General features: G+C 51.7%; 2 protein-coding genes across 5 annotated transcripts in view; both read left to right on the plus strand.

Annotated features, from left to right (window-relative positions):
- The first annotated feature begins 286 nt into the window (after positions 1–286).
- On the plus strand, positions 287–14809 carry LOC136105884 (SRSF protein kinase 3-like). 2 transcript variants are annotated; one of them, XM_065845795.2, is made up of 12 exons: positions 287–1119; positions 4359–4488; positions 4646–4754; positions 5110–5197; positions 7298–7384; positions 7628–7735; positions 10239–10401; positions 11613–11698; positions 12136–12243; positions 12691–12760; positions 12846–12938; positions 14612–14809. In XM_065845795.2, the coding sequence occupies exons 2-12, from the start codon at positions 4446–4448 to the stop codon at positions 14797–14799; spliced, it is 1143 nt and encodes a 380-aa protein (XP_065701867.1). In that variant the 5' UTR covers positions 287–1119; positions 4359–4445; the 3' UTR covers positions 14800–14809. The 2 variants fall into 2 exon arrangements, with proteins under 2 accessions (XP_065701867.1, XP_071669053.1); XM_071812952.1 differs by lacking the exon at positions 12136–12243.
- Positions 14810–16099: 1290 nt separating this feature from the next.
- SETD5 (SET domain containing 5) overlaps positions 16100–24680 on the plus strand; it is a 65049-nt gene continuing 56468 nt past the window's right edge. For 2 of the 3 annotated variants that reach the window (XR_011740673.1, XM_065845782.2), the window contains exon 1: positions 16232–16364. The gene's annotated coding sequence lies outside the window, so the exon portion shown is untranslated. Of the gene's footprint in view, positions 16365–24680 lie in introns of all 3 variants that reach the window. The other variant, XM_071812951.1, reaches the window with a different exon arrangement.

A 24680-nucleotide genomic window follows, 5' to 3' on the forward strand; every position in this document is an offset into this window, starting at 1 on the left:
ACCCATCTCATGTCACTGCTTTAGTTCCCTTTTGCCCTATGTGTGTATTCTCGTTGGCCTTTTAAGGATTACGAATATTTTCTCCCCGGCTCCCGCTCAGCACCCAGCCTGGTGCAGCCTCTGCCCCCTCCTCGGTATTTTTAATGTGGGGAGGGCAGGTGAGAGCTGAGAGCAGCACTACAGGGGCTGACCTGGCTTTGGCAGGCTGGGTCTGCAGCAGAGCTCCTCTTAGGCAGGGTTAACCCTTTGCTAGAGGGCTGGGTCTTGGTCTGGGTGAGGAAACCCGAGCAGTACAACACCGGGGCCCCAGCGTGGGGGAGGCCAGGGCATGCCCGGCTCTGCTGCAAGGCTGCGGCAGCGCAGAAAATACGTGATTTTATTCATTTATTTATTTATTTTCTGTGTGTGGCTGTTCGCTCCTTGGTGTTGTGTGGTGCCGAGATGCTGGGGTCCCCACTTTGTGGGACAGGGCTGCTGGGAAGATGCTGCTGTCATGGTTACTCTCCAAGAAAGGGAACTTGAGATGTGGGCTCTGTGGTCACCAGTTCCAGGCTGGGGTTGTGTCCAGCTGTGTGTGGGCACTGCTGGGGTGGCCTGAGGTGCCTGAGTCGTGCAGTGTGGCACTGGGGTGTCCCTGGGGAGCTTGTCCCCTCGGCCAGGCATGGGGAGGAGATGCTGGGTGACACGGGGAGCAGTGGGAAGCACCGAGCAGCCCCACGTGTCTGGGGATGGTGGAGAAGGGAAGGATTTCTCCATTTCCATCTCCGTAGAGCTGTGAATTTACCTCTATAAATAGTTGCTGTGGAGACTGCGGAGCTGACAGACAGGGAGGAGGGCAGGGCAGGGAGAGGCCAGCAGTAAAGTGAATCCCCGGCAGCTGTCCCAGGTCTCCTGCTCTCCCGCAGCCAAGGTTGTTCCCAGAAGCGGTGCTGTGACCCGATACCCAGCCCCGCTCCTCACCACGGCTGCCCAGCCACACGCAAGAGCCCAATCTGCTCAAGGACACCGCTCCTGGGCAGTGCAGACTAAAAGGGGAGCGAGACCAGCTGGTACCCCGCTTTGGGAAGCTCCAGAAGGAGCCAGATGACAACGGGAGCAGCGTCTGTGAGCGGCTGCACTGTAAGTCTGCACCGGGACCCCGGGGCTGCTTGAATGCTGCATGTTGTGACTCACAGGGATGCTGCACTCAGCGAGGGCTTCCCAGGTCTGTGTTTGTGCAGATGATGTGTTGCTCTGTTGAGTTCTGCAGCTCAAGAGGTCCAGGCGCGGACTGGCCATGGGCAGAGCCCCGTGCAGGGCAGGGGCAGTTGTCCTGGGCAGAGGCGAAGCGTTGATCCCTGCCTGTGGCTCTCGCGGACCAGGCAGGACCAGTTTGGGTTTGGGCTGAAGTTCTCTGACCTAATCCAGGTCTGCAGCAAGCCAGTAGATTCTGGACGACATAGCTTTGAATGACAAAAACAACTGTTACTTTGCTTTTGATGTGAAGACATCCAGCAGTGAAGGACTTTAAAGCATTGATGGTTCTTTATCACAAAGCTTAGAAATGTGCGTTTGACTCTCCTGTACCAAGTTGCATAGCAATGCTCCTCATCTTTTGCCAGTGCATCCATCTAATGAGGGTGGACAGAGGTAAAATCTTGCTGCTGAAGGACAGACCTGCCCCATCTCTGCTCCATCAACACTAGTGCTAGGATGCATTTTAGCCTCTGTGTCTGTGTTCAGCTCCTACTTTCCCATTGAAGTCTCCTATTGTCATAACAATCCACCGAGGGAAGATGCTGGTCAACTCCCATCTCCACGCCCTCTTGAGTTGTCCTTTGGCAGGTGAATAGTTAGCGACAGAATAAAATCTCGAAGGCTGTCACCTGGCTCTCTGATCAGTCCCTGCCATCCTGATAGTGTGAGTGAAGAGGGCTCGGGTAGGTTCTGGTCGAGCAGGAGCTTGTGAGGTTACTGACATGTTCGGTCTGTGCACAAATAAGGACATTTTTAATTTCACCTGTGTTTGGTAGCTAAAGACATGAGTATTTGCTGAAAAGAGCAGACATGCAGCATCCTGGAGGTTTATGCCTAAAGGAGACTGATTCTGAACAGCGTAAATGCCACAGTTAGAGATGTAAAAATACGAGGTGGGGGGGGGCAGGATTTTGAGCCCCTTTCAGGCTGCTGTGCGGGTGTAAGTGACCGGAGCAATGTCAGCTCTGGTAACCTGGTTTGTCCGTGACAGAGTCAGGGTCTTGAGCCCAATCTGACCCTTAATCAGAACTGTGCTGGGAGGGGAGCAGCAGCATCTGGGATGAAACCTTTGTCTTTTGAGGAAGTCACAGCTCTGTCTCAGCACCTGCAAGATGTTACTGTCCCCGAACAACTCCCCATCACGTGGATCCTGCTGCCACCACCAGCCCACTGTTAATGGCAGCTGGAGGCCAGGCAAGACCTCCTCAAAGGAGGTCTGGCTGTTGGGGCACTGGAATCGCTCTCCGAGGCCAGTGACTCCACAAAGAAAAGCCCAGAGGAGAGTTTCCCAAGGTAGAATGCCAGCAATGGAGCGGTGATCAGCTGGAGAATGGGAGGAGACCTGTGAAAGGAGCGAGGGCGAGGGTGCATCTGAGCAATGGAAGAAGAGGGGGAAGAACGTGATCTGGCCCAAGGCCTTGAGTTGCATGAGCATTCCTGGTTTGGATGATGTTTCTCCTGCAATGCTCTGACTAAAGGCTGGTACTGACTGTTGTTCTCACTACTGCTCCACCCCGCTTCCCTTCCTGTGGTCCAGATTCTTATAAGTTATTTTTTGGGGCTCTATCTTCCCATCTGTCCAGTAGTGATGGGAACATGATGGTACCTGGGGCTTAATGGAGGAACTGGGTGAAATGGTGCAGAGTGTCCCATGTTGGAGTCTGTTTTGTCCTATGTTGGAGTCTAGTTTTGATCTTTTCAACAAAAGTTAAATAGAACCAACTCCTACAGAGTCTGCCAGAAAAGCATTGCATTATATTGCATTTTCTTGGTATTGTTTTGGGTTGGAAAGCTGAGTTGAAAGACTATGTGTCTCTAGGAAGGTTTTTAGCCACTGGACATATCTCAGAAATGCTCGCTTATGTTTGCCATCCTTTTCTACAGATGTTTTTTGAATTATGTGTATCTATCTTATATTATTTTGCTCACAGGGTGGCTTAGGGTAACCCCCTTCATTGAACAGAGCCATACAATGTTCAGTGGTATAAATCACGTTGAAAAAAGCTGGAGTATTTACGAAAGGCTTATAATCTAAATATGTCTGGAAGATAAGAGTAATAGTCAGAGTATCATAGAATCATACAATCATTTTTGTTGCAAGAGACCCTTAAGATCATTGAGACCAACTATAACCTAAATCTAGCACTAAAGCACATCCAAAACCGCAATTACCTTCGCACTAATCTAATAGAACTATTTCTGAAAATCCTCTGGAGCAGACACGCTCTCAGCTTTAGCAACCCGATTTGGAGGATTTAAAGGTCAATATTTCTACCCATGTTTAAGTTCTACGAGGACTATTATCACCTGTCACAAGCTCTGGGAATGCGTGCTAACCTGAAGTTTTGGCCATACAGCAAGTGACATTTCCAAGTTACAAAAGGCTGGGTCGGGAGTGCCCAGCGACAGCCGCTTACATCTATGTTTCCATTAGCAACGTGGGCTCTGGGCTGCGATTTCAGGTGGCTGCTGTTGAAGCCAATTCTGCACCATTGCTGTGGGGTGGGTGGACAGCAGTTGCATCCGTCCATCTCCACTGTCTCAGTGTTTGTACCTTGGGCTGTCATAGTAACAAACCCCGGGAACAGCCTCCCCCTCCGTCACAGCCTCTTGCTACAGTGTCATGGGATGGTCAGTGATAAACCCAGTGATAAACCCCTGCTCCAGGCCCGGGGCTGTGCTGCGGACACATCTGCAGTGTCTAAAATGCAGGTTCTGCTTCGCACCCACCTGGAGCACGAGGATCCTCCTGCCAGCAAAAGCCCAGACGTGTCCCCTGCCCAGCCGGGACAGGGATGGGAGCAGGAGGAGATCCCCCAGTCCCTGCTAAGCCCCTGAAAATCCACACTGGGCACAGGGAAACCTGAGACTCCTGCCCGGCTCCAGCGTGGCCGCACACCCAGCATCCCTGCCCAGCCTGCCAGCTTTCCTCTTCTGAACTTTTAAAATAATCCCTGCCTGCATGAAGTGCCAGAGGCTTTTGTAACAGCCCGGCTCCAGGAGCTGATGTAGCAGATGGGAGGGAAGGAGACGAGGGGACAGCAAGGATAGAAGAGGGGGTCGATGTGGGCAGCCCGCAGCAGATGCATGGCCGCCCTGCAGCTCCACACCTCTCTTTCAAGGAGTGAAGTGTTGGAGATCTCACCACTCGTGCCCCACAACCCAGTTCCCCGCTGCCTCCGTCCCCTTATACCGGGATCTGCTGGCTCATGGATTTGGAGGTGCAGGAGGTGCCAGCAGCCCAGTGCACAGGTCAGTCCTCAGAATCATGCCAGGCTCTTCCCAGGCTGAAGGAGGTCACTGGGACGTGTCTGGCCATTCCTCCAGGAGAACGGCTGTTCTCAGCTGCTCTCTCGGTCTAAGAGCATGTAGAGATGTCACTGATGTCCCTCGGCGATGGTCCCTGCAGGAGGCCACCACCCCGCACGGGAAGGAGAGGTGTTCAACATGCGATACCAGGCTCTGTGCAAGCTGGGCTGCGGAGCCTTTGCCACCGTCTGGCTGTGCCAAGACATGAGGTGAGGGGCTGACTGCTTTTTGGGGAGGCGGGAAGGGGTGGCTGATCCCCTGGGCAGAAGCAGCAGGGCACAGGGGCACATTGGCATCCCTGAGCACAGGGCAAACCTGGCAGCGAGCCTGGTGGGGTGCAATGAGCAGAGCTGGTGCCCAGAAACCAAAGAACACACCTGAGGTGGGATCAGCCCTTGTTCTGCATTTGCTCTTCTCATTTAGACCCCGCAGTGTCCCTGCTCTGCCTTTTTCCCTCTGGTCCCCTGCTGGTCTCTGGGTCAGCTCTGCTGCCAGCACTGGGAGGTGCTGCTGGTCAGGGACACCCTGGCACACCTCAGCTGGCAGCTGTGATTTGTTTCCCAGGAGGAAGAAACACGTAGCGGTGAAGGTCTTGAAAAGCAGGGAAGGCTTTGCTGAGGCTGCCCAGGACGAGGTCACTCTCCTGCGCTGCGTATGTATATCCTGTGCTTTGTTCCGTGGGGATGGCCACCGAGTTCAGGTCTGAGTATCAGCCTCATCATCCTCATCGTCCCTGCGCCCTTCAGGTCTCAGTCTGAGGATCCAGGTTGGGGTGGGGGTGGGGAAGTTAGGGAATTCATAGAAATCACCCCAGCTTAGCAGTGGCCTCTGGAAGAGGCACCTTCTCCTTCCTCCTGTCACACTAGAGCCTGCTGGCTGTGTCCCACTTGCCCTCTCAGCCCATTTCTTCCAGCTGAGACCAAAATCCAGTAAATAGGAGGAACCTGTAGAAAGAAAGAGCAGATGATTAACAGCAAAACGTGGTAATGATGTTAGGGAAGAGATGGGAGCATGTCCACTGTATTTGTGTCATGTCCAGCTCAGAGAGCATTGCTCACAACACTGATACTGAAGTAAAAGGATACATCTGCAAAGAAGAATGCAGGATGAAGCAAAAATTTAATAAATGTCTGAAGTCAGAAAGCTTCCTCCTGCCTTTGCTAATGGATGTGGTAATTAGGTGCCTGTATCTGGGTCTCAGCCTTTGAAGATGGCTTGACCTGCTAGTTCTAGAAAGCTCGTGGTTACAATTCTTCGAGTTTGCCTAAATACAAAGTTACATCAGCTCTAGATGAGTAAAAGCCACTACATTTTGCATTTCAAATTACGCTGAGGTCTTTCTCCAACACGTTTGAGAAAGGTTTGGTTCACACCTGTAAATCTCTAGGCCCACATCCAAAGGGACACGAGCCAGACTCCGTGATGCAAGAGGAAGCACCAAGTGGCACTAATTTAATGTAATCAGAGGGCTGCTTTTCTGCGCATCAGCACAATCCTGCACACAGCCAGAGCCTTACCCTTGATTTATTACTAATTCTCTGTAAGACACGCCTTCCCATTCAGCAGAATACAGCTGGTTCCCAGGGCTGTTCCCACCAGCACGGGGTGCCCGGCGCCTGCAGAGCTGCCCGCAGAGGCGACCTGGTCTCTTGCGCTTCCACGGCTGCTCGCCTTGTCGTGCCAGCACAAACCTCCTGGTGCTGCTGCAGGTGGATCCGGCAGCTGCACAATGTGCCAAACCAAAATCCTGACAGTTATGGCTGTGAAGAGTCAAAAAAAGTATGAATTGCTGTAGCAGGATCAGTGCTGTGTGAGAGCAGACTCCTGAGACACCTGGCCATGCAGGTGCAGGACCTTGGGGTGATGTAGCACCCGTGTGCAGACAGACACGGGGTTCCCCCAGCCCAGCACCCTGGGCCAGCAGCAGATGTCCAGAGGGCTGTAAGGACAAGCTAAGCACAGGTTGCTGCTCCCACTGAACACTCCCCTGGCCTACAGCAGTTTCCAGCTGGAGATTTCTTGGCCCAAGGGTTATGTCTGCGTGGGCAGTAATTCTCCGTAAGTCTACTTTCAGAGACCTGCTCTGCTTTGCTGTGAGAGCACACAGGCTTCAGCACCCACAGCCCCCTGCCACAAGAAGTGCCCCTGTGTACCCACATGCTGTGTGAAGAACCGTCTCCTCTGCCTTGTTTTTGAACCTCCCAAGTGCCCTTGGTCCTTGGATGAAAAAATCTGTGTTCACTCCCTCCACTACCACTCCATATCTTCTAGATCTCTGCAGTACTTGCCCATAGCCAACCCTTTTTCAACCCAAAGAAACCCACCTCACTGGGTCCCTCCAGGCGCGGAAGCTGCTCTCCAGCCATTGTTGCTGGGAGCAGGGAGCTGTGGGCTTGGGGGAATCCCTTCCCAGCACAAGCACGAGCACTCTCTGGGCCTGCATGGGATACAATAAGTAGCGGAAAGTGTGCTAGACACCATTAGCAGGTTTGGTTTGGGTTCATCTTACACTGCGAGGGTGATGGTCCCACCTAGTCGAGAGCTAGACAACACACAGAAACTCATTCCTTGGTAACAGACTTTGCTTGTGTGTTTGGAGCCTGATTTTCCCGATGCTGTTTTCATGAGATTTGTCATGGAAGTGCCAACTCCTGGAAGAGAAGGTCTGTAGAACAGGATAAAATGGATGCAAGATGTCCTTGTGTGTATATATGTCTCTAATTGCAGCTTTCTTGGAATCCTCCCCCCTCAGGTGAGCAGTATGAAGAAGAAGGACCGGGCAGGAGAAAACATTGTCTGTTTGTTAGATGACTTCAGGATGATCGGAGAGAACGGCTTCCATATCCTTCTGCTGCAAGTGCTGTCAGAAAAGCCTTGGGCTGGCCTTGGAGCGCCACAGGACGGTGTAAAACCCAGGGCTGGGCTCCTGTCAGGAGGATGAGCAGGGCAGCAGCTGGACCAGGGCACACAGAGGTGGCTGGAGGGGTGAGGCTGGATAAGGAGATATTTGGCTGCTCTGGTGGAGGCCAAAAGTTTGGTGGTAGCATCTTCTCTCCGTTAGTGAATCCCTGACTCTTTGCCACATGTGTGCTTGGTATTTGAGGCGCTGGGTCCTTCCCTGCGATGTCTGATGGGGAACTACGCAGCCCAGGGACTGCCTTTGCCTTTTGTGAAAAAGTCTTTACAGCAGGTGAGAACTCAGCCGGGACAGGGTGAGGGCACCACAGGACTGTCGGCTGGGGGACATGCCGTAGTCTTAATCCTGGGGTCATTTGCCACAAACCCTGTGACTGCATCTGCAAAGAAAGGGGCAATGCAGAGGGAGTGCCCAAGGCATGTGTTTGGGGTTTTTTTAAGCAAAACAGTAACTATTTCTTTTGGGTGTAAGGAGAGAAAATGTTAATTAAAACGCAGAGTGGGAAGTCATCACATTCCCATTAATACAGCAGCACATACTGCCCAAGCTTGTAGCCTTATTGGATTCAGGAAGAAGTCAGGGCCCCCAGCATGGAGAGTCGCAGCCCAGGGACGCAGGGGTGGCACTTGTGCTCCCGTCATCTCCACGATCACCGAATTCCCCCAGCAGCTCTGCTGCTCACAGGGGGACAAACAGCCTGCCAGAGTGATGCATCTTGTGGGGAAACCACATGTATCTCTGCCCTGAGAAGTCCCCTCGGGCAGCAATGCCAGACCATTGGTGTTCTCCCCAGCACCACCAAAGGTGCTTGAGATCCCCCTCAGCGCTCGTGTCTTCCTGAATTGCTGGGCTGACTGGCTGCTCCTGCACCCGTGTTGAGGTTTTCCTGCTCAGAGCAAACTCTTCCTTCAGCCCCTGGAAGGATGGGGTGTGCCGATCGAACAGATGGTGAAAACTGAGGTTCCTATGTGTTGGCTGGGAATGGGAAACCTGAGTGAGGCCTCAGAATAGTTGAAATGACATTTTGCCTCTCATGCCGAGTTTTATCAGAAGTCTGCACACTTGCCAAGATTGAGATTTACAACCCTGATTCCTGCGCCCTTCTAGGGACACTAAGAAAGAAAACCATGTCCTCCTCCATCCCATTTTCTGGAATAGCCTCTTCTTCCTCTGGAGAAGCTCCACTAACACCTGGATAAGTTAAACAAAAAGGTAGCAGCATTAATTGCTGTGTCCCATTTCACACCCAAGCTTTTTGCTGGGTCCACTCCCGTATCTGCTTTAATTGTAAAAATCCCAGAACCTTTTTTACCCCCCTCAGATTAGCATTGGGGCAGTATTTGCTTCTGATTCATTCCTGTTTAGCTATTTAAATCTTCCTCCACGTTTCACAGTTACCATTTAAAGTTGGTATTTCCCTGGGGCTGGTGTTCATCCAAGAATAGAATTGGATAATACAGAGAATATTTGCCAGCCTTTTATGACTGACCAGAGTGTTTAAAAAGCAAATGTAACTCTCCCAGCGGCCTTCTTGCTGTTACTGATTTCTGATAGCGACTGTTTCTCTCTGGTAGCTGTTGTTTATCTCTCCCCGCTCCATCGCGAGCTGTTCTTTCCCTACATGGTTCTCCTGCGCTGCCCTAAGTTCTCTCTGCACACACTCACTTGTGGTCTCTCCCTCCTCCTCTCTGGGTTATGCTGAACCTCCTTTACTTCCCTAGTTCGATGGGACACCCCCCCGTGCCATGTCACCCTATAAATACCCTCCAACTTCCATTTGAATAACCAGCTGGAAGGCACTGTGGTCCAAGGATGTAACAGCGAGCGTTTATTTTGGGAGAAAGTTCAGTTTTGTGGTTGTAATGCCTCCCCCTAGCCCTGTCCTCTTCCCTTCCCTCTGGGCTTGCCCACCTGTGATGATATCTGTGGATTTTCACGCGGCTTTCTGGTGCATATCCCCTTCACCTCCCCCAAACAGCCCCTTCCCCACCGGGCTCCCCCGGCGTGCTGGGCACCTGCTCCTCCCGTTGTCCCCAAATGGGGGTTTTTATCCACTGTGCATAGAAATGAGCCAAATTTAGCACACAGACACGAGATATAGTTTTATTGCAGAGTTGCACAAGTCTGGATGCTGGAATAAAGCCAGCGTGCCAACAAGAAAAGTAAAAGGCTTCATATACAAAATCTTATCACTACATTCACACCCTAAAGAGCCAATTGGTTACACATTTGCATATTGCATTACATAATCCTTTTAGTGCATAATGAGCAATGTTCAGCTAAAGGACACTTTGTCCAACAGTCTGGAGATCCGTGTTAAAGCCAGACTCAACTAATCGTGCTGGCCTCTAAAGGTCTGAAGCTGCAAGGTCAGTAGTGTCTGTAGTTTGAGATTAGGTATTTTCCAAGTGACTCTGTTATATGAGCAGACTGACTTAAACTGAAAGGATTTCTGTATCTTTAGGTTAGCAACTGCAGACAGGATTCATTCTTTTAAGTGATGACAGCACTGCTGCCAACACCATGTGATGAAAACCCTCATCCTGCTCCCCCCAAGGCCACCCCAAACCCCAACACCTCTTTTCTGGCTGCATCTTCCCCCTAGTTCAGAGCACCCACCGCACAGACACAACTTACTGCAGACAGTTTCCATCAGCGCCCCTTTCTTCAAGACCAGAGCATCCACAACCTGCACAATCACTGTCCCTGACCCCTGGGGCAGGGGGGCGGTGGGGACCCCCACATTGCTGATGTGACGCGCTGCCTGCTCGCCCAGGTGCTGGAGGGGCTGCAATTCCTGCACAAGCGCTGCCGCATCATCCACGCCGACATCAAACCGGAGAACGTCTTGCTGTACGGACGTGACAAAAACCTGCAAAGGCTTCTGCTTGATATGCTTGACTACGGACAGAGAACAGATTTGAGGCTAAAGGGACCAGGTGAGTGCTCATTTTTTTATTTTTTAAACAAGAAAAGGGGCTTATGATTTTATTGCCAGGAGGAAAACGGAGAGGCAGCAGGGACAGACACCTCAGGAAAGGTTCCCATCTCTTGCAATGGCCGGTACGGAACAGTACAGTCAGCTTATGCTGCTGAGAGGCCTCTGCTGTCTCTGCTTAATACAAACGTCAGGCTGAGCAATTAAAAGCTCCTCAAGGCATCTACAGAAATGTGGTTTGGCAGGGAGGTTTGCACAGAGGACAACTACAGATCACGGGCATCTGTGAACAGCCCCACCACCACCTTGGAGCTCATTCTCATGGCTCCAGGTACAAAATAGTTCCTTTGTGTCCAGTGTTTTTAGCCACCGAAAGGTTTATATACGATATAGTTTGATCAGAAAGCTGTGCAACACTTCTGCTCTTTCTTTCCTGTATTTCTGAGGTTTATGGGAGACTCCTATGTTCTGCAAATCTTCAAGGGCCTTTGAGACATAATTTATTTGTAGACAGTGGTGTGAATATCGAATAAGACATAAGGCTGAAGAGCCTCTTGAGAGATCAGCGCACCTCCCAGCAATGAGACCCTTTGCATCATCTTTGCACAATGTTCTCCCCTGAGCATTTCTCCCATGACGGTGCTGTTTTGTCTCTCATACTCTGGGAAACGCTAAATTAGTGACTGAGTCTTTTGCTTGGAGCAGAAAAGCATATTAGGCATAGACTGACAGCTCACTGTAAAGCAGTAAACCAAAAATCACTGTTTTTCCAGGGCCATATTAAAGTGTGACCTTTGCGGTGCTTGCCAAGCAGGCTGTGTCCAAGGTCTGTGACAGCCAGGATTGCTGAGGGCTAAGGAGCCATCACAGATGGTTTGTGTCTGACTAGTGCTGGTAGGACGTGCTCTCCTCTGGGCACAAAGGAATTTAACCTCAGTGCTAGAGGAACCTTGCAGCAGGACCCATGGTCACACCGCTCCACCCCGAGTTACTGTCCCTCCAAATGTCCTCTTAGATTTTGACTGGATGCCAGCTCTTCTTTGTATTCCCTTGAAAAAAAAAAGAAGTAGCGTCTTACTCATGATAAAAAGCACTTTTAGGACCATTCAGGCCGAAAAGCTTTAAAGGCAGGCATCCATCCCTCTCCTGAGTTAAGTGCTGTGTACCTGTTGGTTTGGGAAGACCTGATTTCTCTCTGTTCTTTCCGCCTAGGAGGTGACCTCGGCAGTCGATTGGAAGAATCTGATTTAATGAGCATAGAAGTGAAAATCGCAGATCTGGGCAGCGCGTGCTGGACAGTGAGTCTGCTCCCAGTCTCCATGCCATGACGATGCAGGACGCTGTGTGCTTCTTTCCATGCCACCCTGCGCGTCTGCCCTTTTACAGCCGAATGGCTGTTTCCATGTGCTGAAGAGATGCCGATTTCAGGGGGGATGTTATATTCAGCACTCCCAGCTCAGAGCTGGGCACTGTAACCCTAGAGACACCGTCAGTTTTGCACGTTTCTTAGCCTGCAGCCAGTCCCTGCAACTAGAAATTCAAAACCGTGTTCAGTGTGAAATGCTGAGAGATAAATTCTCCCTGGTGTCAGCGGGGCTGGGAACGTGCCTGCCGTGCCCCGCGCGGCATTCAGTGCGCATATTCGGCTCTGATCCCGCGTCCCCCTCGCCGTGCGGGAAGCTTGTGAGCACAAGCGTCGCTGTTAGTCCCTTGACGGAGTTTGCTTCTGTTTCAGTACAAGCCTTTTTCCAAGGAGATCCAGACCCAGCCGTACCGTGCGCTGGAAGTGCTGCTTGGGTTAGACTATGGTACTCCTGCAGATATCTGGAGCACAGGCTGCCTGGTAGGGCTGGGGACAACACTGGGGACAACGCTGCACATGCATGGGAGGAGACTGACACTAACAGGTTGGGGACAGTGCGTCCTCAGCACCCACCTGCACTGGCTGTGTGGGGAGCAAGACTTCCTTGAGAAGGAGAAAGGGGCTGTGTGCACTCATTCACTTTGAATTGAAAGTATGCTGTGAGCAAATTCACTCTTAGTTTATGCTACAAGGCAATTTACATTCCATGTGTGTTAACTCATGGGCTTGAGTGAATCAGGCACATACTGGTTTTCATCCTGACGGGGTAAAGGTGCTGTTTCACCACGGAACAGATCAAAGCAGCGTGAAGATCTCTGTGTTTTAGGGTCAGTTTTGTGCGATAGGATGGGAAATTGGTATTATCACTTAATAGGGAAGGAAAACCCCAGGTCGGTTAGTGAATTAACAATGCCCCTCCATTTCTAGGCATTTGAAATGGCAACTGGGGAGCGTTTATTTGATCCTCAAGCTGGGAAATACTTCTCCAGAGATGACGGTAGGACTCCATCAGTTTTATTAATTTCATAGACACAAGTGTCACAATCTTTGTATCTACACATATTTTCCCTCCCTCTGTCTAGATCACGTTGCTCGTATTATTGAACTCCTAGGAAGAATTCCTCCTCAAATTGCTTTCTCCTGGAAGAAGTCGACGAAATTTTTCAGCAGGCCAGGTAAGAATCAGAGTAAGGAAGTTCACTGTGAGTCTCTGAAATACTCCTACTCATCTCACACTGAAAACCCCAAAATCTACATTACACAACACAGGCTGCAAGCAGGGACAGGACACAAGCGGAGGTTTCATACAGAGCAGCAACACTCCCTGCCCTGCCTACCTTTGCAATCCAGGAGCGTTCCAGGGATGAACACAAAATCCTGAAAACCAGTCACAGCAAACACCCAACAGGGAAGAGGTTTCTATTCTTTCTCCTTTGGACTGGGAGAGAGTGGAAACGTGGACAGGCAATAGCTACACAGCAGGAAGGCTGAAGAGCATGGAACGCTGGATTTCACCCGTTCCCCAGCAGATAACAAAGATGATCAGGAATGGGACACTCATGTCCTTCCAGCCTGGCTGCTATATTTAGTCTTCGGACCCAACTATATCTCTTCTGTTTTATTCTCCCCAGTTCCTTTCCCTTTGACTCATTAGGCTTGAAATCCTTGTCTTGGACTTCAAGACATCGCGACTCCATCCTTTGGCAGTTTAGCTCAGCATCCTCTCTCTGCATTCATGCTCGCCAGCCACCCCACAACTCACTCAATGCTGGTCCCACGCTGTAGTTCAGCAAGCACCTCCCTGCACATTCACAGCCTTTGCTCACCCTTATTCCTTCTACAGTGCTCTAAAGAAATGATTCAAAACTGGTTCTTGTTCTATATTCATTCTCCGTGTGAACCAAACTGGCCTGACCACATGTGCCTAACCTGAATCACTGCATTTACACCTGGGGACAAGGACGGCTTCTCAGGCAGCAGCAGCACTTATTTGGGCTCCACAGATCCAGCAGACACCAAATAGATCAAATATGAGTGTTCTGTGAGCTATGGCACCAACACGACCCAGTGCATTCTGGATTGCATGTGGCCAGGCAGAGGGAACAAACAGCAATGGCTTTGATGTGGCTGTTCTGGGAACACCGTTGGCATCTTCTTGTTGTCCCCCAAAAAGGGTTCTGATGTAAATGAGCCAAATCAGCACACAGAGAGACGAGATACTTATTTACAGAGTTGCACAAGCCTGGATGCTGGAATAAAGCCAGCATGTTAGGAAGAAAAGTAAAAGGCATTATATACCTAGTCTTATCACTACGCTCACACCCTAAAGAGCCAATTGGTTACACATTTGCATATTGCATTACATAATCCTTTTAGTGCATAATGAGCGATGTTCAGCTAAAGGACACTTTGTCCAACAGTCTGGAGGTCCGTGTTAAACCCAGACTGAACTAATTGTGCCAGCCTCAAAAGGTCTGAAGCTGCAGGGTCGGTAGCGTCTGTAGTTTGTGATTAAGTGTTTTGCAAGGGACTTTTGTTATATGAGCAGACTGACTTAAACTGAAAGGATTTATGTATCTTTAGGTTAGCAATTGCAGACAAGATTCATTCTTTTAAGTGATGACAACAGTCTCATGTAAGAAGTAACTTAAGAACGGGGAGACTCCAAACAGGAGCTTGGGAAGCTGACTTCTGAGAAACACCCAAGAGCAGAACCTGCAAGGGACGGGTGGATCCTACGGAGGCGGAGGGAGGGACCTCCGGGTGCTCTGCATTAACCGCATGAGGTGCCGACCGGCGGTCCCCGTCCCGCACGTCTAACGAAGCCGCTGTGCTCTGTCTTTGCCAGGCGCTCTGCTGCGGATCTCCAGACTGTGCCCCCGCAGCCTCCACAGCGTCCTGGCCGACAGACACCGCTGGCCGCCACACGAGGCCGCTCCCTTCGCCGCCTTCCTGCTCCCCGCGCTGCAGTACGCGCCCGAGCGCCGCGCCACCGCCGCGCAGTGCCTGCAGCACGCCTGGCTCTGCGCCCCGTGACCGGCCCGGAGCTCCCGGGACCCGCCGCAGCGGCCGGGCCCGCCCTCCCGCGGGTGGCGGCCATGGCGGGGGCGCTGGGCACAAGATGGCGGCGGGGCCGGGCCGGGCCGGGGCGCTCCTCGGGCTCCCCCGGCGCCGCTGCTCACCCGCCGCACCCTCTGCCGAGACAACCCGGGAGCCGCCGCCACCGCCTGTCCGCAGCGTCCGGCTTTGTGCCGCTGTTCCGGCTCCATCCGCCTTCCTTGAACGTCCCTTTAGTTGGTGTAATCCGCGCGCAGCGTTAACGGGATCAGTAACTAACGCCCCACGGTCTCCAAGACTGTTGGGGCGGGGGGAGCCTTCCCGGGCCGCCCGCCCGTTCTCCGGCAGCGGGATGGACCCCAGCTGCCTTCCCCGCCCGGGCAGCAGGACGGCCGGTAGCGCCGCGCCCAAAGCCCTCGGAGCCGCCGCGGGTGGGCGGCCCCTCCTCTCACCGCAGAGGCGGTACCGGAGGGGGGGCGGCAGCGCTCCGGCTGCGCTCAGGCACCGGCCCAGCTCAGCGGGGCCCGACTCCCCGCAGCCTCCGCCCCGCGGTCAGCGCCTCACGCCCTTTGTGTGGGGCCCCGGCGACCCAGCCCGCTCCGCTCTCCACCGCCGTGCTGGCACCGCCGCCTGCGACGGAGCCCAGGAGGCGGCACTCCCGGCGCGTCCGCTCCCCCCCGCCTCAGGACGGCCCGCCGGGCGGGGATGGCAGCGCGGCCGCCGCAGCAGAGCGGCTCCGCCGGGCCCGGGACGAGCCCCTGCCGGGACCCCGGCCCAGAGCCGCCCCCTCCCCCCGCGGCGCGGACGTGCCGAGCGGCAGGCCCCGCGCATGCGCCCCGCGCCTCGTTCCCCCTCCCTCCGGCCCGCGCACGCGCTGTGCAGCGGCGGCTGCCGCCCAGGAATCCCGGCCGCCCGCACCGCCCCTTCTTTCTGCCACGTGTCCCGACGCGGGAGTTACCCCGCGGCGAGCGGCGCCTCCGCGGGGGCGGTGACGGGCCCCCGCCAGCCCCGCCCCTCGGCACGTAGCGCGGCCCGGCCGGCAGGCACAGTCGCAGCCCGCCCGACTGTACCGCGTCGATGCTGGCGGCCGCCTCTTCTCCCCCCCCCCGCCTCTCGCCGACGGGCAGCTCCGCGAGCCAATGGGACGTCAGGAGCGTGGGGCGAGCGGCGGGTCGGACGCGCGGCTTCCAATGAGGCGAGAGCGCGGGCGGGCCCGAGCAGCTCGGCCACCAATGGCAAGCGTAGGCGGGCCAGGCGTTGGCGGCGGCGGGCGTCTCGGCGAGGTGGGGTGTAGCGCCGTGGCAGCCAACGGGGAGCGGGAGTGGGCGTGTCTGGGGCGCCCCTGGTGCCGGCGCCGGGGATCCCCGTGCGCCCAGTGCCGTTTCCGCCCGGCCTGGAGAGAAGCCGCCGCTGCTGCTGCCAGGGGGAGGGGCTGGTGCCGCGGCCGCCGCTGAGGGCTTGCGCTCCCGCCGGCTGCCCAGGAGACGCCGTGGCGCTGAGCCGGGCCTAGTGCCGTGCGGGGGCCCGGGGAACGGGCCGGCCAGGTAGGCGCGGGCTGGCGAGTGGGGACGGGTCGTGCCCGGCGGCGGCGGGGCTGGCGGGAGGGAACGCCGGGGCGGGAAGGCGGGAGACTCCCGGCGCGGGTCGCGTCCCGGCGCTCCGCTCTGCCCTGGCTCGGTGGTCCGGGTTTAAGGCTCCACTGTGCTGATGGGGCAGCGTCCCGGGAAGCCCGGCCTGACCTGACCCGGTCGGGGAGGCCCGGCCCGGCGGCGCGGGCCATCATGGCGGTCTCGGTGGTGCGCGCCCGTCCGCGGCGGCCGGACTGGGGCCCGGGGTGGCGGGCCGGTGCGGGGCTGGGGCTGGGCCTGGCCGCGGGGCTTTGTCGGTGGCGGCGAGCGCCGGGGAAGCCCCGCCACAGGGTGGTCGGTCCGCTCTCCTTTTCCCCTCCTTATTGTCCCGGTGGGCCTTGGGGGTCGTTGTCTGTCTCGGGGCAGCTCCCTCCGGGCCGCCTGTGCCCCCGCCGCCCGCTCCTCATCGCTGGCCCCTCCGTGCCTCGGGGGAGGCGGTGTTTGACCTGCATTTTCTGCTTTCTCATGGTGCCCGCCCGGCGTCTTCCCCCGTAACCCCCCGCCCGCCCGGCGCCGGGGGCTGCAGCGCAGATTCTCCCGCATTCCCCCGTCCGTCACGCGTGGCCGCCGCGGGGGTGGGTTCTCGGCCGCCCTGCCCGCGCCCCGGTCCCGCTCCGAGCCCCACAGCCTTCCCTCCCACAGCACCGGCAAGGTCACTGTCGCCCGGCGGCTCGTCCTTGGGTGCCGGTGACCGGAGTTCACCGCCGGGTCGGGCGGGGAAGCGGCGGCGGGCGGCGTCTGCCCGTCCCGGGGGAAGGGAAGGAGCCGAGGTGCGAGGCCGCGTGTGGCCCCGTGGAAGTGGGTGCAGCAGCCGGGGGGTGGTTCACAGCCGCTTCCCGGCCCTGTCCTTGTGTTCCTCTGCCAGGAACTAGGATCCCCCCGTGTGGGCTTATTTTTGGGAGGGGGGAGTGTGCTCTGCATGTGTGTGGAGGGCACGGGTGCTGCAGGGCTGCGGTGGCTGCTGCGGGCTCTGGCCATGATGTCATGGGAGCAATGAGGGCATGGCCAGGGCAAGGGGGCCAAGGCTTCTCCTTGTGTGAGGGGTCTCGAAGAACTTGATGTTGACACCCGGTGGTCGTGGATTTTGGACAGTTGTCCCACATCCTGACTGGGTGTTACTGCCAGAACCTAAAGCCAGAAACAGAATTTTCTATTTATCTCTTCAGTAGAAACAAGATTCTCCTTTTCACTTGTATAGGAAATACTAGGATTTTTTTTTTTTTTTTTCCTTCTTGTGGTTGACCCAGGAAGTCATCTTGTTACCAGCCTTCTGGGTTTTTTTTTTGCTCTGGAGGTGCAGGGAGGAGGGTGTTGCTTTGCTCTGGATCCTGTGGGTAAGCGTTGAAGGCAGTGACAGCAGCTGCTGTTGGCTCTGGAGTTCTGGTTGCTATGAGAGAAGCTTCAGTAGACTTGGCTGCTATCTCCAGGGAAGGACAGCAGAGCAGCCTCCATTAGTGTGGTGGTGGAGAGATGGCTGGCTCACATTCAGCAAAGGGCTTTACTCTTTGGGCCGTTTCCACAGGTCCAATACAGAACCCAGGGGTATGTTTTGGTCCGGTGGGACAAAACCTACAAGGTGGGTTTTGCTGCTGTTCTTGAGTTAATAGAATTGCGTTAAAGCGTGGGCTGGAAACCTCAAGTTGCCCTTTCCAGATATTTTGGTCTGTGTGAAAAGTAGGACAGCGAGAATTGATATGATCTTCCTGTGAAGTGAAGGCTGCAGTCGTGCCTCTTTTGAACTCCAATCTCCTTTCCAGCCAGTAACAGAGCCAGATGCTTTTCTTATTGTTTGTATGTCTCCTTCCTCCCCTTCCATCGCCTGGGCCCCACTTGCCTTATTGACTGGAATTTCTGCTGTGTGCAGTGGGTGTGTGCAGCAGACACCAGCCTGCTAGTGCTGAGGAGGGATTTTCCATTCACAGACCAGGGAACAGTCAACATAAAGGCCCAGCTCAACTTTGGGACTGGAAACAGAAAGCAGGGAGAAGAGTTTCCCTCCGCTGCAGAGTGAAATCTATCCCCTGCACTTCTGGTGCGGTTGTATGTCAAAATGTGTAGAAAATGCTGCTCTACTGTGGAATAGAGAGGTGAAACTCCTGTGAGTAGTGGGGACAATTCCTCTCTTTCGGTTGACTCAAATGCTTGATGAAGGAACAGTTTCCAGGAGGCCATTTTTGACATGACTGTGCGTTGTGGAATCTGCCAGCTTCTATCCACACTCTGTCTGCTTGACTGCAATAGCTTCCTTTTTTTTTTAAGGAAGAATGAGTGCCTTTCTTATCTGCTTAACTAACCATTTGGCACTGGCCTCTGTCGCTATGATATTGTGTTGTCGAGGTGGAGATATCAGCATATTCCAGTGCATTTCTTAGAGATGAAACTGTTAGTTGAGATATGCAGTGTGGGAAATGGGAACAGATTAGTATTAGAGAACAACTGCCATCTTTGCAAAGTAACATCTCCAAGGGGGGGCCTCTTGCCCTGGCCTGAGTTACCAAACTCAGAATTACTGTGAGCTTGAAGTAAGAATTCCAGTATCAGAATAATGTGAGAGAGATTAAAATATGCCCTTAAATCCACTTGATTGGCAGCAATCATGTGGTAGATGCCAAACTCCAAGCAGCATTTACATTTGAGGATCCATAGCACCCAAATTGTTTCACAAGGTGGGATGAGCAACTTCTAACCCCTGTAACACGTCTGTCATTGGGGCTGAATGTGGTTCTGCTGCCTGGCGTGGAGTGACGCGACAACAGAGGGAACTTAGGATTTTGTGAGTATGAAGACCAGCTCCTCGGTTTAAGAAAATACAGCAGGTGATCTTTGTGGCCCCTTAGTCTTTGTTTACAGTCCCTGTGTACGTTGCTTACAGCCTCTCTGTATGTTGTAATGGGGAAATGGTCCAGGGCCTCGCATCCTGTTGAATAACCAGCACCGCTCTGACAAGGCCCTGGCTCTTTGTTTTACTGTCATATCCCAAGTGACCTGAAAGTGAGATTCCTTAGCTAATGGTGCCTGAGATTTCCCCACCCCAAGGTAGGGTGGTGAAATCCCATGTACATTTAAATCCCTTTTTAGAAAGAGGACTCAGAGCCAGATCTTGTTTTGAGAAGTAATAGGCCAGAGTTGAAAAAACACATAGGAAAGAGATGGCATTGAGCTGGCGTCTCAGAATGTGCAAAAGCTCGTGCTTTTTGGCGGGGGGAGAACAACCATCAACCACTGGTTTAACTTTTCCAAATGTTCCCTGAAGTAAAAGAAGCATTTTTAATTCAGACTTCCAGGTGCAAAGTATGCAAGGGAGAACTAAATGTGTGATGTCCCAGCCGTGTCATTTATTAGTGTGACCAGTCTATTCTTTCTCCTATTTTGGATGATCAGACTTTACAAACTTGTTTTGAGTGTTGTGATGAGATAAAAATGTTTCTTTCTATTCTGGCAGTAGTTAAACAAATGTAGTGAGTGTTCAGAGGTTTGAAAATTCAAAAATCGCTGTTCTCATGGCAATCTTACTGTATTACAGATGCACATTTGTGTTCTTACCTTGGTGCCGCTTGTGTGTGTAACTCTGTAATCTTGCCAGTGAAATCTTGTGTTATGTGCAGTATATAAGAAAGGTTGCAATAGTTAAAGCTTGTTTTACATATACACGATGTCGTAGCAGTGCTTGAGCTGAAAGTGTTAATGTGTACTCAAATGTATAGAACATGAGATGTTAAGTCCCAGTTGCCCCATGAAACTTCAGCTGCTATTTGATTTTAAAATAAAGACTTTGTTGCATTATACTTGTCTACTTAGTGTTTTTTCCTCTTTCAAATGAAAAGAAAAATAGCTATGGATGTTAAAGCTGTTACAGATTCTATAACCAGTCTTTGGCTTCCATGGCCAACTGGTGGCAAGAGTTAGTGCACAGTAAGTTTGCACTATATTCTTAGAGACAGTTTTCTATAAATCTGATTTAGCCTGAACCTTTTGCTCATTTTGATAATGGAAAAAAGCCCCAGACCATAATGTAGCAAGACTTCAACATTGTGAACTGTGGGAGCTGAGATTCCTTTTCCACTTTTAATTCCTCATTGGAGTTGCTGGGGGTTTCTTGGTGTATTGTTGTTTGTTGGGTTTTGTGGTGGTGGTTGTGGTTTTTTTTTTTTTTTAACACGAGATTTGCTATTTTGGTGGCAATTTTCCAGTATTCCTGTAGCAAATCAGCCGAACAGCGGCCCCGGTCCCTGCTGAGCAGGGAGAATGTGCAGCGCTCCTGCGCTCCCCGCTGAGCTCACGCAGGGGTGGGACTTGCTAAGCTGCTGAAATCGCAGCTAATGCCCACTGAGCATGCTGAGAAACAGTTTTTCAACCGCTCCTAGTTTAAATTTTTTTCTTCTTCTATAATTAGTAAAGATGCTCTTTGTCTTGGAGGATGAGCTGCGCCACAAATCAGGAGATTCTTGTTCATCGCCCCCCTTCCCCCCTGCTCGAGCTGGTGGTGAAGTATTATTTTCCTGTAACAAAAACAGCTAAAGGGATTTTTCCCCTCACTTCAACTCGATGAGTCTGAACTTCAAAAGCTGTAGCCCAAAAGAAGAAATCTGCAGCGAATAATAGCCTTCATGCTAGTTTTTGTTGCCACAAGCCCTATAGGAGCGTCCATATTGTTTAAATTGTAAATCTGCAACTTTCTGATCCTTAAGTCTAATTTAAATGCTTAAAAAGTAGAACAAACAAATTACCTTTTGAAAGAATAAATTTGAGAAAGAAAAGCTTTCTTGGCGAGTTTTATTTTCCTCCCACCAAACACGCACAAAACTCACTTATTGTAATGAGCAATATGGGAAATATTCAGGAGAGTGTACTGGTGTGCTCACACTTCAAGGTGGAAGAATGTGGGAGGACCTGTCAGCAGTTTGAGTGACAAGCTTTTAGTGAGCAGAAGTAATTTCTTTTGTGGTCAGGAGTCTAATAGTCCCACGTTCACCAAAAAAAGGGGGAACGAAGAGAGAACATAGAGCGGCATTGAGAAATAGTCAGGAATTTGGCTCTTAGAGTGAAGTTTAGAAGTGATCTGTTGTTTATGCTAAAGTTTAATCCTTATAAACTCGATAACGTAGACAGGTCTCGCATTCCTCCCCGAGGGTCACGGAAGGGCTAAGTTTAGCAAAGGGGAGGCAGCCCAGGCACTCAGATCTCTGCAGTTTTCAAGGCAGCAAACTTTTTTGCTTATTCATCCCTGTTCTAAATGAGCTTAGTTTTTGTTGGGTTTGGTTTTGTGTGTTTTTGGGGTTTTTTGTGTGTTGTTTTTTTTTTTTTTTTTACTTACAAGCAGCCTTTTGAGACAGAATGTGAGTTTCAAAAACAAAATGCTTAAGCCCCAAAATATTTCAAAGTAATTTCAGAGTAGAAAGGTCACGGTGCTTTTGATGTGTTCATATTTAGAGCATGGTTACAATTGCAATCATCCACATTGACAAGAAGATATTGTCTGGATTTGGTAGCTGCTCATTTAGTGACTCAGGCTTATTGCTGTTGTCCTTATGGAGCTCCTACCAGGGTTTTCTTCTGCAGCTTTGCTGGTTTACAGGACAAAACTTTCTCAGTGACCGTTCCAGCAACCCAGAAGACGGTTTGAAGTTCTGATACCAAGAAGAATCCTCTTGACTTAGAAGTGAGCAGTTTGAAATGCAACTTGTTGATAGGGAAGGAGTGCGAGATCCCTCCACCGAGCTTTTTAACAGAACGTGCCTGCTGATGGTGATTTGGTATAAGAAAAAAGCCAAACCGTCAGGATGCAGCTTGGAGTTTTCGTTTGTCGGTGTCAGATAATGCAGTCTCTTTGTTTTACATAGACTTTCAGTCATGAAAATAAGTGGCTGGAGGATTTTTGGGGATTGCACTGCATGGAAATATTTGGATAAGGAAGCTCAGGCGGGAGGAGGGAAAGACGCGGCTTCTGGGAGCAGAATGTAGGAGCTGTGGGAGGATGGGACTCCAGGCTTCTCATCCCAGCTCCAGGTAGTGCAGAGAGCAGGAGCGGAGGAGGGTTTTTCAGTGTGGCCCTGTTTCCTGCCTCTGCCCAAATTACATCTTGCTGGCAGTGCTCTGTAGGACCGGTGCCCCTTCAGGGCGCTGGGGTGGAAGCTCCTCCCGAGGAACAATTCTCAGATGTTTTTATTGGAGAGAGTGAGGAGGTGAGAATGCATCCTTGCTTGTAGGCAGGAAGGAATACACTGGGAAAAGTTTGAGAACCAGTGATTTAGGAGACTGAAGTGCCCTGGGGGTTCAGCATGGAGCCCTTAAAATAGTCAGCGTGTCTCAACCTGAGTCGCAGTATCAATTTATAGATACTTGGAAGAATATGTGAGTGAGCCGTTTGCATTCATGTAGCCTTTAACTAAAGACACTGAACCAAATTGTTTCCTGTGTTTTGGTGGCATTAGGTTGGAATAGCTTATAATCATGCAGCAAGAATGCTTTCAGTAATGTGGCTGTAGATTAACTTTTACCACAGCAAAGATCCGGAAGCTTCCTGTATAAATACAGCTAAAACAAACCTTTAAAGGAAAGACAACTGCTTGATCAAGTTCCGTAGGCTCTGCTTGACTGCAGAGGAGCCTGGCTTTCTGATTCAAAGTTCTCGTGCAGTTTTATGAATTACAAGGATGTTGGGGTTCAATATGGCCTGGAGGTTAATAGGGAACAAGAATACTTGTAGAGTGAAAGTCAGGTTCTGAGCTTACCACAAATTCTTTGCTGTGCAGGTCTTCTAATATCCACCTCAGGGTTTGCTTGTGTATGGAAATCGGTGTATTAAACTGGAACGGGTGTTTGTGATGCACTGTGTGCAACTTTGTGCAGGTTTTTGCTGCACTCTGGTGATACGGTTCCATGGCAATTGAAGCTGACCTAACGTGCTGCTGCCACAGTCTTGCTCCCCATCCCACCATCAGTCGCTTTTGCCTCTCTTCTGGCCCACGCCTGCCCCAGTAATAAACTATTCAGGAAGCTTACCGTGACCAAAACAAATGCATTTCATTTTTGGAAGTGAGAATTTTCTGCTGTTTTCCCCCTGAACTGCTGGACTGTGGGGTCGGGTTTGCACCAGTGCAGAGAGGGCCGGGGAGGCTGCGCTGAAGCGGTGCCAGCTGAAGTCAGCTTGAAACTATTGCAGAACTGCACCCTGCGACTGAGGTTACTCCGGGTGAAGTTACACGAGACAGCTGAGTACATCCAACAGCTCTGCTGCTCAATGGGGGAAGTTTTGCTCCCCCTTCCTCTCCCACCCAACGAGGAGTTCTGCATTTTTTTGTTTGCCAGCTCTGGTTCTTGCTGGATCCCTCTTCTGAACTCCTTCAGCTTGCGAACCCAGCAGAAAGCTACGCTGGGCTTATTTTGTGTTTTGGTTTTTTGCTGGATTATTTTTTTTTACCAAGATAGTGATCTGAATCAGCTCACCGAGAGATTTGACGAGCATCCAGAGCCCTCACAAAATAAACAGGGGAGAGCATGTGGGTGGAAGCGCAGAGGATGTGGTGGAGAGGGGAGAGGGGGCTTGGGACATGGGGCGGCCAATTGGGGGCTGTCCCTGTACCTTCACCCCCCTCCAAGAGGAACCCTGTGGTAAAACACTCTGGGTTTGTACCCCTTGATTGCTGTGCATGGAGTAGTTTCTTTAGACGAACGTTTAGTTTTCTGCTTGAAAACTGGCTGTGTAGTCTTTCCTTCCTCTGCTCTTGTTTGCTTGGGAAGTTGGTCAGATGTGAGGTTTAACGTAGGCTTGATCTGCGGTGGTGGAATGGTGTTATAACCTACACAGGGGCCTTAACTTTTCAAAATAACAAATTCTTGTAGGTATATTTTTGCAGAAAGTACATACAGCAGGGAGACAAAGTGATGTCTCATTTCAGAAGATGGTAAAATGTTAATTAGTATACAGTTATTACAAATCTGTGTAAATAAATGTACCACACAATATTCCTTATCTTTTTTTTACCTGGTAATTAGAAAGTCTTTATTTTGCATTTACTTGCCAGTTGTTATGACTTGTAAGATATCCAGACATTTATAAAATGGTGAATTAGAACATACGTTGTCAGTCAAATTATTAAAACTATAGCAGTAAAAAAAACCATAACATGAATTCCATATAGCTTTGGTGAAAATGTAGAGTCATGAGCACAACTGGAACAACACAAACACATAATTCAGCCAAGCTCAGTTGCAGCAGAAACTTGAATGCTA

Source organism: Patagioenas fasciata, chromosome 10 (assembly GCF_037038585.1).
Source record: "Patagioenas fasciata isolate bPatFas1 chromosome 10, bPatFas1.hap1, whole genome shotgun sequence".
Taxonomy (NCBI): domain Eukaryota; kingdom Metazoa; phylum Chordata; class Aves; order Columbiformes; family Columbidae; genus Patagioenas; species Patagioenas fasciata.

Coding starts and splice junctions, on each gene's coding strand:
- LOC136105884 (XM_065845795.2), top strand. CDS start 4,446: ATGGATTTGGAGGTGCAGGAGGTGCCAGCAGCCCAGTGCACAG. Junction 7,385..7,627: donor TGATCGGAGAGAACGGCTTC/CATATCCTTCTG, acceptor GACTCTTTGCCA/CATGTGTGCTTGGTATTTGA. Junction 12,244..12,690: donor TCTGGAGCACAGGCTGCCTG/GTAGGGCTGGGG, acceptor CTCCATTTCTAG/GCATTTGAAATGGCAACTGG.